We start from the raw sequence: 14,671 nt of genomic DNA, 5'->3' as shown, positions 1-14,671 counted from the left end.
CTCTGCTATATAGTCTGGAGAATTGTGTTTAGTTCTGGATGCTATGTTTTAGAAGGAACTGTGATAAAGCTGGGAGGTGCCCAGAGAGGGCAACTAGGGTAGGGAAGGACCTTGAGTTCTTGTTATATGAGGATTAGTTTAAGTAATTGGGGATATTAGTTTGGAGAGGAGATTTTTGGAAGGAGGTGAGGGATCATGATGGTTATCTTCAGATGTCTGAAGGACTCTCATGTCATGTTGAAGAGGGAAGGGAATGAGCATTTATATAGTGCCTGTTATGTGCTAGGCACTGTGCTAAGAACTTTACAAATATTATCTCATTTAATCTTCTTAACAACCCTGGGAGGTAGGTGCTATTATGAGCCTCATTTTATAGTTGAGGAAACTGAGGCAAAGAAAGGCTAAGTGACTTGCTCAGGGTAACAACTAGTAAATGTCTGAGGCTGGATTTGAACTCAGGTCTTCCTGTCTCTAGGCCCAGTGCTGTATCCCCCAAACTATCTAGCTGCCTAAGGAAGAAGTATTTTAGATTTGTTCCTCTTCTCTAGAGGGCAGAATTAGAAACAGTTGAGAGAAGTTACAGAGAGGCTGACTTAGGCTTTGATGTTAGGGGAAACCTTCTAACAATTAGAGCAGTAAAAAGGGAATGCCTTCCTTGGGAGATAATGAGTTTCTCCTCACTGGAGGTTTTCCAGTTAAGACTGTGAACACTTGTCAGGTGTGTTGAAGAGAGAATTCTTTTTTCCAGTACCCACAGATACTGAAGTCCCTTCCAACTTTGGAATTATTTCTCTAAATTCAGTTACCCTGTGTTCAGCCTTAAAGATGGCAATTGCTTTTCTCTTCTACAGGCTTTTGCCTAAATAAACAATAGAATTAGAAAAATATTTGCATAGTTGAAGCTTGGTTCCATAGGTATGAAATGATTATGATAGAGGTCTGTCTCCCTGACTAACTTGAACTGAATTTTATAGAGATGAGAAAGCAGGCATGTGGGTCATAAATTGATATTTTTATTCTTGTCCTTTTGTGGGATATTTTCTTTCAAAATTTAACCTCTGAGGAAGGGGAGGTGTGATACAGTGGAAAAAAACTACTGAGTTTATGTTAAGTCCTGGCTTTGCTGCTTGCTACCTATGTAACTTTGATCAGGTCCCTTCAGCTCTCTAAAACCTCAATTTCTTCATGTGTAAAATGAGGAAGTGGGAACTTGGTCACTTTTTAAGTGCCCTTCTAGACCTAAATCCATTGATTCTATGTCACCTCCAGTATGTGATTTCTTCTCTGTTTTCTGACCTAGCGACTCTTCCCAATTTGATCTTCTTAAGTGACTTTCTGTGCACTCATGTGGCATGTTGGATAATGAGAGTAGAGTTCTATTGTGGCAGGTCCACTGTTATGTGTGATGGGAATTGATTGCTATTGAAATACTAATTTCATTTCACTTCTGTTTGTTTTTTTCCTTTTAATTTTCATCTATAAGTGCTGTCTGGATAGTTTAGTATGGTTAGGTCCAGCATTCCAAAGGCTCATTTCCCTCTCCTCTGCTTCTTTCTTTTTTATGAAGCATAATTACTTGTCATATTCAATCATTCTTCCCCTAAATGTTTTGCAGATGAACTTGTACTCTGTGCTAATATTAGCTGCCATGTCTTCTTTTTAAAATTAATTTTTTTAAAAAAAAAGTTTTATTGCTATCTTCTGTTTTTTACATCATCATAGGTATCCAAGTATCCTTACCCTCTTGTCTCCCAAAGAGCTGTGTCATATAACAAGTAGAATTTTTTAGAGAGCACAACTAATTGAAAAAGTCTGAAAACATATGCAGTGTTTGATACCTGTGGGCCTCCACCTTCATAAAGGTGTGAATTTAGGAAGTCTTCTAATATCTTTTCATTCTTGTCCTTTATTATCTTTATAATTTTGTTACATTTACTTTTGATTTTTTTTTTGGGTGTAGATATTTCTATTTCCATTGTTGTAGTCATTGTGTATATTGTTTTGTTGTCTCTACTTGCTTCAGTCTGCTGTAGTTCATGTATATCTTTCTCTGTTTCTCTGTATTCATCACACATAATTTTTTGCAGCACAGTGATATTCCATTACATTCATTTTACCACAATTTGTTTAGCTATTTCTCAATTAATGGGCATTCACTTGTTTTCAATTCTTAGCCATCACAAAATGTGCTGCTATAAATATTTTGGAGTATATGGTGACTTTCTTCTTCTATGGTTTCCCAGGAGTATAAGCCCAGTAATGAAGTCTGTAGACATTTTAGTCACTTTATTTGTATAATTCCAAATTGCTTTCCAAAATGATTGTACTATTTCACAGGTTCACCAGTGTATTAGTATGATTATCGTTCTCTAACCTCTCCAACATTGACTATTGCCATTATTTATCATTTTTGTGAATTTTCAGGGTTGTGAGGTAGAGCCTCAGAGTTGTTTTGATTTATAATAGTCCTCCCTCTTGTTGGTTATGTGACCTGAAAGTGCCATGTCTTTTCTCTTGGCATGAAGGTTGTTTTTGCTAGATGGTTACTAAGTTTTTATAATATAAGTTTACAAAATAAAATTTGGCCAAATGCTTGAGCCATTTTCCACCATGGAATAGTGGTGTTTTTTGTTTTTAAAGAAAACCAATCATTATTTGACTTGAAGGTTATGCTGAATAGTACTTCTAGAAAAATTATTTGAGTGGAATTTCTTAATGTTTGTACATTTTACAAGTCCACTTGCCCTTCAGGAGATATAAAATTACTAAAATCTCAAGAGTAACATAATATTCAGAGCAAGTAGGGAAGTGGCGATGTATCATCTCCCCCAAGCTTTTAGTGTCTGTTTTCTTCCTGCCGTAGTTTTCTGAGGTAATATACAATGTTATCTGATTTCTTTACCTTTTTGTATTTTTTTCTTCTTAGCTGATTCATCTGTTTACACCATTTATATGGGAAAGGATAAATATGAAAGTAAGTTTTAACAAAGCATTTGATTTTGAAATTTCCAACAGGTAAGTGACACTATTTTTCTTTCTCTTCCATTTTGCTTTGGGAATGAGTTTTTGAGCTTTTGTGAATCTGCCCTTCAGATCAAAATCCTATTGTTAAGAATTTCAATTAGGTGTCAAAATGCTTTAGTTTGAATTTTGTTTGTGCTGAATAGGGTTTGAAATTATTAAGCTAGCTGGTGCTTGGAAATCTTATAAAGAGTTCCATTATAATGTTAATTGTACGGAATTTGAAATCTATATCAAACTATTTTGGTTGCGATCAGATAAAAAAATCCTGTGTCGTAGGCTTTGAAGACATTGCTCTCACATTGTTGGTTTTTTCCCCTCTCTCCCTACACAGCTGCTAACCTTAGTTTAGAAGCTCATTACCTCTTGCCTAGATCTAATATAATAGCCTTCTAATTGACCTCCCTGCCTCAAGTCCAATCCATTCTCCTCAGTACTGCCAAACTGATTTTCCTAAAGTGCACACCTGACCATTTCTCAGTTCTATTCAGCAAACTCCTGTGACTTTTTATAACTTCAAATATAAATTCTCTCTGGCTGTTTGAGTCCTTTACAAATTGGCCATCATTCCCCGTCACTCACTCAAATCTCTAACCAGACTGACCTTAAAGTTCCTCATAAACATAAAAAATCCTTCATTCCTTTCCTGGAATGTACTTCTCAGTTCCACTTCTTCGAATCAGTCAGCTTGTCATTCAGTAAACGTTTATTAGGCACGTAGTATGTGCCAGGCACTGTACTAGGTTTTGGGCATGCCAAAGAAGGCTGAAGACCATTTCTGCTCTTAAGAAGCTCACAGTCTTAATGGAGGGACAACATGCAAACAACTGGGTCTGAACAAGCTGTATACAGGATAAATTTGGAGATAATCAACATAAGAAAGGCATTAGAATTAAAGGGAATCAGGAAGGCCTTCCTATTCTAGGGAAGATTTTAGCTGGGACTTGAAGGAAACCAAGAGGTGGAGATGAGGGGGGAGAGGTTCCACACATGTGGGGCAGCCAGTGAAAATATATGGAGTCAGAGATGATGTCTCTTGTTGGAGAAAGAACAAGGAAGCCAATGTCATTGATTATAGAATGTTGGGGGGAGGGTGAGGGGAGGTAAGACAGGAAAACTGGAAAGGTTAGGGGGAAGGCCAAGCTATAAAAGGCTTTGAATGCCAAAAAGAAGATTTGTATTTGATTCTGGAGCTAATAGGGAGCCACTGGAGTTTAGAAGTGACATGGTTAGATCTGTGCTTTTTTAGGAAGATCACTTTGGCAACATAGTGGAGGGTGGAGTGGAGTGAGGAAAGACTTGTGGCAGGGAGATAAACCGTCAGGCTATTGTGATAGTGGAGGTGTGAGACAGTGAGGTTCTGAAACACAGTGGTGGCAGGGTTAGAGGAGAAACAGGAGAGTATACAAGAGATCCTAAGACAGCAGATTGGATGTTGGAGGGTAGGGTGAGATTAAGACACCTAGGTTGTGCGCTTGGGTAACTGGGAGGATGATTGTGCTCTCAATAGTAAAAGAGAAATTAGGAAGAAGGGAAAAATTTTGGGGGGAAAATGATGAATTCAGTTTTGGATGAATTCATTGAGTTTAAGATGTCTAAGGGATATCCAAATTCAAAATGTCCTGTAGGTAGTTGGAGATTTGAGACTGGACATCAGCAGAGAGATTAAGTCCTCAAAGTGGATTTGAGAATCATCAGCATAGAGGTGATAATTTAGTCCTTGGGAGCTGATGAGATTACCAAGTGAAATAGTGGGGGAAGAGTCCATGACAGAATTCTGGGACACCTATGGTTATTGGAAATAACCTTAATGAAGATCCACTAAAGGAGATAGAGGAGGAACAGTCAAATAGGCAGGAGGAGAACTAGGAGAGAGTAGTTCTGAAAACCTAGAGAAAGAGTGATTAACAGTGTCAGAAGCTACAGAGAAGCCAAGGAAGAGGAGGACAGGGAAAAGGCCATTAGATTTGGCAATTAAGAAGGCATTAGTAAATTTGGAGAAAAAGTTTTAGTTGAATGATGAGGTTGGAAGTCAGACTGTAAAGAATTAAAAGGGGAAAAGAAAGGAATCCTTTTTTTTTTTTTTTTGGTGAAGCATTGGGGTTAAGTGACTTGCCCAGGGTCAGGAATCCTTAATTGTTTTCAAGCATTACCTTCTACATTAATCCTTTCATAATTCCCATGTCCCCCTCCCTTCTCTTCTCCTCCCCAGTCCTAGTGCCTTTTCTTTCAAGTTAATACGTATATACCTGTATAGGTACCTATTGTCTCCCCAAGCTAGATTCCGTGAGGTCAGGGAACATTTTGCATCATAAGTTTTTGCATCATAAAAATTGAGGAGACAGGCTAGACTACAGGTTGACTCTCATGGGCTTAAGGTAATAGTTTGTAGCCCTGACACTCAAAATCCTGGGGACCTTGGGGGAGAGAGAGAGAGAGTGGAGAGGTAGTTAGGTATAGGAAAGGAAGAGCAGCATTGATGGCCAGAGGAATTTGGAGTTACAGTGCTTCCACTCCACAGCCATGAAGCAGAGGTGTTCATCCAGTGCTCCCTTCAGTCACTGAAGTTCCCTGGGCCCTATCTCTTCCCCCAGCTTGGGGGAGGGGGGGAGAGGTGCTCACAGGGCAAAATAACTCTGCCCTAGGAAGTACAGAGCTGAACTGTATTTATGGGCCTCTCCCTGGTTCTCTAGTTGTTGTTTTCTTTTCCTTGTGGTTGTTCCAAGGAATCCTGAATAATTACCACAAATGGATGTGGATGAAAATAAGAATCTCTCAAAACACAGTGTAAAATTGATTGCTGAACTTGCCGTCACAGGCAGATAAAGTATTAAGGATCTTGTGGTTTTAGACGTTCAGTATTTAAGAGCTGAAAAATGTAAGGTCAGAAAGGAAGAATAGGTCAATGATCTGCAAAAGGTGTAAGGTTCACATTATAGAGATAAACAGCCAGAAGGACCCAAGAGCTCTGATCCATGTCATAACCAGCCATAACTACAAATGATGAAACATGCTTACGTATCTCCTGACCAAGAGGTGAGATTCAGGGTACAAACTGAAATCTGTGTTATCCCTTACCTTAGGATTATATATTTTCTTCATATCAGACATCTTTTATTCCTTTTTTTTATTTTAGGCAATTGGGGTTAAGTGACTTGCCCAGGGTCACACAGCTAGTAAGTGTCAAGTGTTTGGTCTGAGGCTGAATTTGAACTCAGGTCCTCCTGACTTCAGAGCTGGTGCTCTATCCATTACGCCACCTACCTGCCCCTTTTATTTTATTCCTCTTCTTAAAAGTTCCTCATTGTTTATATATTGTAGCCTGCTCATACCCACCATGAGCTCTCCATTGCCATCTGTGTGATGCTCATTTTTAATTCTTAGGAGACTGAATGTTGCTATTAAAAAGATGATGAGTCTTTGTTTTCATGAAAAACTTGGATAAAGGAGCTTTGCAGCTTCCCAAAGTCAATACAGCTTACTCTCCTCTTGTCTATCTTCAGGCCCTACTCCTAAATATACAGACTGATAGATAAGGTCTATAGGCTTTCTATCCAGATGTCAAAATCTGGGCAATAAACATTCTTTATCCATTTGGTTTTCTTTATGTAACTAGTTGGGCCAAACTCTTTTGATTGATTACACACAAATTGAGGTCATCTTTAATGAGGATATTAGGGAATATACGGATTTTTTTTTGCAAGTGCCATAATAGGCCACATCTTCACCATTTCACAGTTAATTGAAAGCTGTAGAAGAATGTAAGATCCCACTGTGCTTATTATTGATTAAAAAAATGCAGTAGAGAAAAATATCACCTTAAAGACTGTTTTTCAACAAAGTGTCTCCCATCCATTTGTAGTAATTATTCAAAATTCCTTGGACATAACAATAGAAATATCCTTGTTCATAAATATCAAGTGAGGCATAAAACAGGGAGATGTATGCTCACCAAAGGTGCTCACCACTGTGTTAGAATAATTCCAGTGTGGATTCTGAGTTGCCTTGTACTGAAGCCTTTTCCTTCTTCTATTTGTCTCCACAAAATAATGGGCAGTAGAAGGTGATGTAGAGCATCAAGTCTCCACTAGAGCCTAAGGAGGCTTGTGATACCTGCAAGTGCCATTAACCCATCTGTAAGCCAAAAATGGTACTTTATATTTTTTACCTCTCTTACTGCCTGGTGGACTGTTTTGGAGCCCAGTTTCTTAGATTTTGGCTTTTCCTTCAATTTTATAGCCAGAGATAGCAGTAAGAAATTATTGCTTTTATAATCTCGACTTCTTTCTTGAAGCCCTTGAAAAACCTTCACTGCTCTTGAATTAAGGAAATTTTTTTCTCATCTTCTGGTCATCTTTCCACTTCTTAAATACTCTTATCCTAGAATAGCAGAAAAATATTTTATACACTACAAGGAATTTTTGGCACAAGCATAATCTTCTCTAGTAGCCTTTTTCATGCTTGGTGTCTTGATTTTTTGGATAGACAGCTATAAATCATAGCTTTGGCAGTTTCTTATTTTCTCTCACAGAGGCTAGCTTATTCCTCTCATTGACCAGCAGGTGGAATCAGAGAGTCAATCATGGTCTGATTGAAAATGAGCGAAAGGTGGTAAACCATAGGATCTCAGAAGTTGTAAGGAATCTCTCAGCTTGGACATAGTCTCATTTATTCTTTTCTTTTTTATGATTTTATTTTTATTCTAAACATAACAAACAACAAACAAAATGGGCATTTCCATATACATAGTAGAACATAAAAAGATTTTACACAAAACTCCAAATCTCTGTTATATATAGCATGCTTTTCTTTTTCAAGTTTATAAGTTCAACTTAAAACTTTCACACTGTCCCATTTGGCTACGCTTCTTTCTGATCTTTCTTTTTCTCTGCATTTAAAAAAATGCAGATGCCTTATCGACCTTCTTTTCCTCTCCCTCTCTCCTCAATCTTTCCCTTTCCATTATATGGGGAATAACTCCTCTAACAAATATGCTAAGTTTCAAGCAAAACAAATGTCCACATTAACCGTATCTGAAAATATGTGTCTTCTGCATCTTAAGTTCATCACTTCTCTATGAAGAGATGGGTAGTAGTTCTCTAGAGACCATTAAAACTCCTGAATTTATTTTTCTTTTTTGCCTACCCCACAGTGGAGAGCAAAAAGGCCAAAAAGAAAGGACAGTAAGTCAAATGATCAAATACCATATTTTAAAGTTACTAAAAACAATGATTATCTTTTTAAACTACCAGAACTTCTATATTCAAATAAGCTAACTTCTACATTCAGTATTCCCTTTAGAGTAGAGTGTTAGTTTCCTCATCTGTAAAATAAGGATAAACCTACCCCAAAGGGCTATTGTAAAGGAATAAATTAGATGAGATAATATATCTGAAAATGTTTTATAAACTATTAACGGAGGTTAATTCAGGATCATCCAACTAGTTAGTTAGTGACAGGGCCAGAATTTTAATTCAAGTCTTTTGGCTCCCAGTTGAGTTATGTTTCCTTCAGTTATGCTAAATGTGTTTTGCTTTATTTGTGTATTTCTTGTTTTGCTTTTGTTTTTTAACCTCCACCAAAGACCACCTCTGTTGCCTCATTGTGGTGTGATTATCACCTGGGGTCTTCAGGGCTATGTCAGCAGGTAGTAAATACAAATTTACTGGGGCAGCTAGGTGGTGTGGTGGATAGAGCACCGGCCCTGGATTCAGGAGTACCTGAGTTCAAATCCAGCCTCAGACACATAACACTTACTAGCTGTGTGACTGGGCAAGTCACTTAACCCCATTGCCTAGCCAAAAAAGAAAAAGAAAAAAAAAACCAAATTTACTAAGGCAAAGCTAATTAATTATCTGAGCTCATCACCAGAAAGCTGGTGATGCAGTGCTGTGGCTGTGAAAGTTGTAGACTTTTTAATAGACATAGTGAAATTGTGGTTTACATTGATGGAAGGAGAACCCACACCAAATAAAATATAGATCCTTGATATCTAAATATTTTAAAATGAAGATTAAATAGATTATTTTAGCCAATTCAGTGTAAGAAGTTTAAAATATCTCTTTTTCTTTATATACTAGGAAAATAACTTATTTTTAAATTCTCAGGCAGTTTCTCAATTTGGAATGAACTGAGGAAGAAACGAGTTTTGTTGTTGTTCAATCATGTTCAACTCTTCATGACCCTGTGGATCATGTCACGCCAGTACCGGCCATGGGGTTTTCTTGGCAACGATACTGGAGTGTTTTGTCATTTCTTTTTCCAGAGACAAACAAAAATTAAGTGACTTGCCTAGGGTCACACAGCTAGTAATTATCTGAGCTTGGATTTGAACTCTGGTCCATCTTAACTGCCTGAGAACCCATTATTCATTCCAAAATTACAGAAGAAGCTATTTCTGTTAAAGATGAATTATCACTTTAATAGTTTTTGAATCTAGGCATTCAAATTAAATAACTTTCCTTAGTTTACTGGTATGATTTTGTTTAAAATTCAACAGGAAGCATATATATGTATGTATTGTAGACTGACTCCTTTAAAAATTTTTAAATTAAGCATTTATTTCCTCTTTCCACCTTACTCTTCATTGAAAAACAAAACGAAAAAGCAAAACCCTTGTAACATATGCATAGACACGCAAAACAATTTCTCACATTGCCCATGTCCATAAATGTTTGAGGAACCTCAGGACAGTAAGTTCTTGAAAGTCATGCTAGAAAAAAGGCTTTGAATATAAGCCTGGTGTTGGACTGTTGCCTATAACCAGAGGACAAGACTAATTAAATTCAGAGAACCCCATCATTAGAAAGTTAATGGTGAAGTGCTTTGGTGGTAAAAATTGATTTAATTTGCATGTGATTTGGATAATTTTTGCTTTTCATATGGCTATGGCTAGCTCGAATTTCTTCCATAGACAACTGCCTGCTTAGAACCATTGACCATGTATCAATTGGAGAATAGCTTTTATTCTTAAAAATGTGAATAATTTCTTTGTATGTCTTAGAAATTAGATCTTTAACAGGAACTTTTCTGAAAAGGTTTTTTTCCAGTTAACTGTTTTTCTCTTCTAATCTCAGCTGCAGTTAATTTTGTTTTTACAAAACCTTAAAAATTTTAAGTAAACAAAATTGGCAATTTTATCTGCTGTGATCATGAACACTTCCTCTGTTTTTAGATTTGAAATGTAACTTCTTTGCTCCTCTGATTTGTTTAAGGTGTGACCTTTTAAATCTAAGTCATTGTAAAATGTTGGTCTAAACTTAATTTCTGCCAGGCCCATTTCCTATTTTACTAGCAGTTTTTGTTAAATAGTGAATTCTTACCCTGATAGCTAGGGCTTTTAAGTTTATTGACCACTAGGTAACTAAGTTCCTTTGCTTCTGTATGTGATGTACCCACCCATCTTATCCACTGCTCAGTCTCAGATTTTTTAAGTGAACACTTCTTTTTTTTTTTGTTTGGCTAGGCAATGGGGTTAAATGACTTGCCCAGGGTCACACAGCGAGTAAGTGTTATGTGTCTGAGGCTGCATTTGAACTCAAGTCCTCCTGAATTCAGGGCCGGTGCTCTATCCACTGTGCCACCTAGCTGTTTATTACTGTGTTGTACATTTTGAGATCTGATACTACTAGGCCCCTCAAAATTCTTGAGCTTTTGTTCTTCCAGTTTTTTTTTAGCTTTCCAAAATAAAACCTTGGTAGTTTGATTGGTATGACACTGAATATTAATATCATTCTTATATTGGTTCAGTCTTGTGAGCAGTTAATATTTTTCTATTGACTAAGATCTATCTGTTTCTGTTCAGTCTGTTGTAGTCATGTAGTTCCTATGTATATCGTGGTGGTTGAATCCTAAATATTATACCTGAGTTTAAATCAGCCTTAGACACTTACTAGCTGTGTGACCCAGGGCAAATCACTTAACCTCTGTTTGCCTTTATCCATTGGAGAAGGAAATGACAAACCACTCCAGTATCTTTGCCAAGAAAACCTCATAGACAGTATTGATGTGCTGTGGTCCCATGGGGTCATGAAGAGTTGAGCAACAATAATAAGTTGTTTTGAATGGAATTTTTTCCCCTATCTCTTCCTGCTGAATTTTGTTGGTAATATACAGAGGTGCTGATTATTTTTATGGATTTATTTTATATTCTGATAATTTGCTGAAGTTATGAATTTCAGTTAATTTTTTAGCTAATTCTTTAGGGTTCTCTAAGTAAACCATCATCTGATCTGCAAAGCAAAACAATTAGTTCTTTTTCAGATGTGATGGTTTTTACATATATACATACCTACCCATATACAAATTTCTTATGCTTTACTTAAAAAAAATTTTTTTTTATGCTTTACTCCTGGCCTTATAATTTATTATAGGTAGTGTTGTGGTGCAAGAATTGCTAATTGCCCATGTTAGGATAATGCTGAACTCTTCATCTGCAATTAGCAAATGACCGTGGTAATTGGATATTGGGAATATTGGAAGGAACATGAACTGGAAGTTGATAACAGGATATTTGATATTTATAAAACTTTTATAAAAAGGCTAAGTGAATGTCTCTCAGGAGTCAAATGCCTTTTTCCATGGTGATATCTTTAAGCATAAATTAAAATATAATAGTGAATGAATGATTAAATCATTTATTAAGCACTTCTATATGCAGAGCACTGTACTAAGAGCTGCGGATACAAATAAAAATAAATAAAAGAGCTGTCAAGGAGCTCACATTTCTAATGGGGGAGAAAACACATATGAAAATTTTAGCTGCAAGTCTGATGGAAGAGTCCCATGGTCCTTAGGGTAAAGAGCAAAGTAGAAGAAAATACCTTTTCTTTAATGTCATAATGTCCACTGATAAAGTGCTAGTTTCTAATGTTGAACTATTTGACAGTGCCAATGATTTTGGTGGCAAGAACTTTCTTTTCTAGATCTTCAGTAGTTGTAGCAACAGCCCGTTTCAGAACAATTATCCTGCATTTCTGCAGAGATTGCTTCTCAAGATGATAGCAGGGGTCACTAGGCCAGAAGCACTGCTGTTCCCAAGGCTCTTGGGTTCAGGGTCTTGGGCTGTTGCTATCAGAGTATGGATTTTTATAATTCTTGTATAAAAAAGAATTTTAACCATTTTTTCTAATCTTTTAAAAAACTAATTCATTAACACAATTTAAAAAATTAACTCACCTGGTTTTAAAGCAGTAAAGTCACTTGAAGATATTCATCACTTTTCTTTTCTATCTGGGAACTTTGACCAGAAACTATTGTGCATTCAGACATTCAACCCAAATTTATCGAGAACATGCTGTGTTCAAGGCACCATTTTATGTGCTGAGGGCTCTACAAAGATGAATAAAATGTATAGTGTCTGCCCTCAAGGAGTTTTTGTTCAAACATCTCATACGTTGGGCTAGCTTATTGGCCTCCTTGCTGAACTGTGGGGACTACTCATAGTTCACAACAACCTCATGAGTACTATTGGTTTAAATAGCTTACTACTACTACCACCTCTAAAAATGCTTGAAATAGAAAAACCCAAGTGGTTTTTGCTTGTTTGTTTTTGTATTATAAACTGTGGCCAATATTAAATGATATCTGGTTATTAGACTATGTTTCTTATCCTTCTCTCATGTTTTCTTCAGATGAAGATCTAATAAAATATGGCTGGCCAGAAGATATTTGGTAAGTAACTCTCTGAGAGTCTACCCAACTTAAGACTTTCATGATCCAAGATAAGACCTCAGATTAAGAACAAGGCTAGTGTCCCATGTCCTCATTTAAGTAGATTAAATTATAAATAGCTGGCTGCTATGCTAGCTCCCAGTTTTTGCTACCATTATCTAAGACGGGTTTTCTCCTGATGCTATAGCCTTGGCAGTCATCATAACATCAACACATACTTGTCTTTTTGTTTTTTCTGGAGCCTTTTTTTGACCAATGTGTTATTTTTTCCCAACATTCTTCTTAAGTAATATAATCACCATTCCACTATGAACAGTGAGGATAGTAGGAGTATAAGATACTTAAAGGCATGGCATGTACAGAGTCCTGTTATGTGTAGATTTGTTTCCATTAGTTTGGATACATCTTTCCAGCTTCCACATTAAAGGAGCAGAGGGCTTGGAATATGATATTCTAGGAGGCAGAGGAGCCAGGATTACAACCAACAGTCACCTACTCAGCAAAACTAAGTATAAATCTTCAGGGGGTAAAATGGATATTTAATGACAATAGAGGACTTTCAAGCATTTCTGATGAAGAGACCAGAGCTGAATAGAAAATTCAACATTCAAAAACAAAAGAAAAACATAAAAAGATGAACATGAACGAGAAGTTACAATAGACTTAATAAAATTAAACTGTTTACATTCCTGTATGAGAAGATGATACACGTAACTCCTAAGAACTTTATCATTATTAGGGCAGCTAGAAGGAGCCTACATAGACGGAGGCATGGGTGTGAGTTGATTATGTTGAAATGATCTCTAAAAAAGAAAAAAAAAGGAAGGTGTGAGAAAGAGGAATGCTTTGGGAGAAGGGAAAGGGAGAGGAAGAATGGGGAAAATTATCTTACATTAAAGAGGCACACAAGGAAAAGGTTTTACAGTGGAGGGGAAATTGGGGGGGTGGGCAACACTTGAATCTCACATCAGAATTAGTTCAAAGAGGAAGGAATATATACACACACTCATTTGGGTATAGAAATCTATACTTCTCAATAGAGAAGTAAGCCAGGAAGGGGTAAGAGAGAGGTAGGTGTGATAAAAGGGAGGGCAGATTAAAGGAGGCAACGGTAAGAAGTAAAACAGACTTTTGAGGAGGGACTAGGTAAAAAGAGGAAAATAGGACTGAGGATAAAAAGAGAGAGAAAGAGAAGGCTAAATAGAAGAAAATAGGATTGAGGGAAACCATGGATGTGAATGGAATGAACTCACCCATAAAACAGAAATGAAGAGCAAAATGGATTAGAAACCAGAATCCAACAATATGTTATTTACAAGAGACACACTTGAAACAAATACATACAAAGAGTTAAAATATAGGTGACTAGAGCATTCTAGAATCTATTATGCTTCAGCTGAAGTAAAAAAGGCAGGGGTAGCAATTATGATCTCAGATTAAAAGAAAAACCAAAATAGACCTAATTAAAAGGGATAATCAGGGAAACTAGGTAAAAATACCATGGACAGTGAAGTAATAACAAAACTTTTTACAGCGAATTTCTCTAATAAAAGCTTAATTTCTCAAATATATAGGGACCTGAGTCAAATTTATAAAGATAAGAGCCATTCCCCAATTGATAGATGGTCAAAGGATACGAACAGACAATTTTCAGAAAAAGGAATCAAAGCTATTTATACTCATATGAAAAAATGCTCTAAATCACTATTGATTAGAGAAATGCAAATTAAAACATCTTTGAGTTACCACCTTACGTCTATCAGATTGACTAATGTGACAGAAAAAGAAAATGACAAATGCTGGAGGGGAAAAATATGGCACACTAATGCACTAGTGGTGGAATTATGAACTGGTCCAGCCATTCTGGAGAACAATTTGGAACTTTGCCCAAAGGGCTATGAAATTATGTGTACCCTTTGACTCAGCAATACTACTTCTAGGTCTGTATCCTAAAGAGATCAAAGGAAAAGGACCTATT

The 14,671-nt window shown here is 36.6% G+C and overlaps 1 protein-coding gene across 1 annotated transcript in view; it reads left to right on the top strand.

Moving 5' to 3' along the window:
• The window catches only part of CCDC25 (coiled-coil domain containing 25), a 37,916-nt gene that overhangs the window by 5,679 nt on the left and 17,566 nt on the right, over positions 1 to 14,671 (top strand). The window contains 3 exon segments of the mRNA XM_078149821.1: positions 2,927 to 2,982; positions 2,985 to 3,015; positions 12,654 to 12,693. Coding sequence (XP_078005947.1) covers positions 2,927 to 2,982; positions 2,985 to 3,015; positions 12,654 to 12,693 — 127 coding nt within the window.

This window comes from Phascolarctos cinereus, unplaced genomic scaffold, assembly GCF_003287225.1.
Source record: "Phascolarctos cinereus isolate Bilbo 61053 unplaced genomic scaffold, phaCin_HiC Scaffold_2;HRSCAF=192, whole genome shotgun sequence".
NCBI lineage: Eukaryota > Metazoa > Chordata > Mammalia > Diprotodontia > Phascolarctidae > Phascolarctos > Phascolarctos cinereus.
Note: the sequence above shows the minus strand (reverse complement) of the source record. Positions and strands in the feature narration are given on the sequence as shown.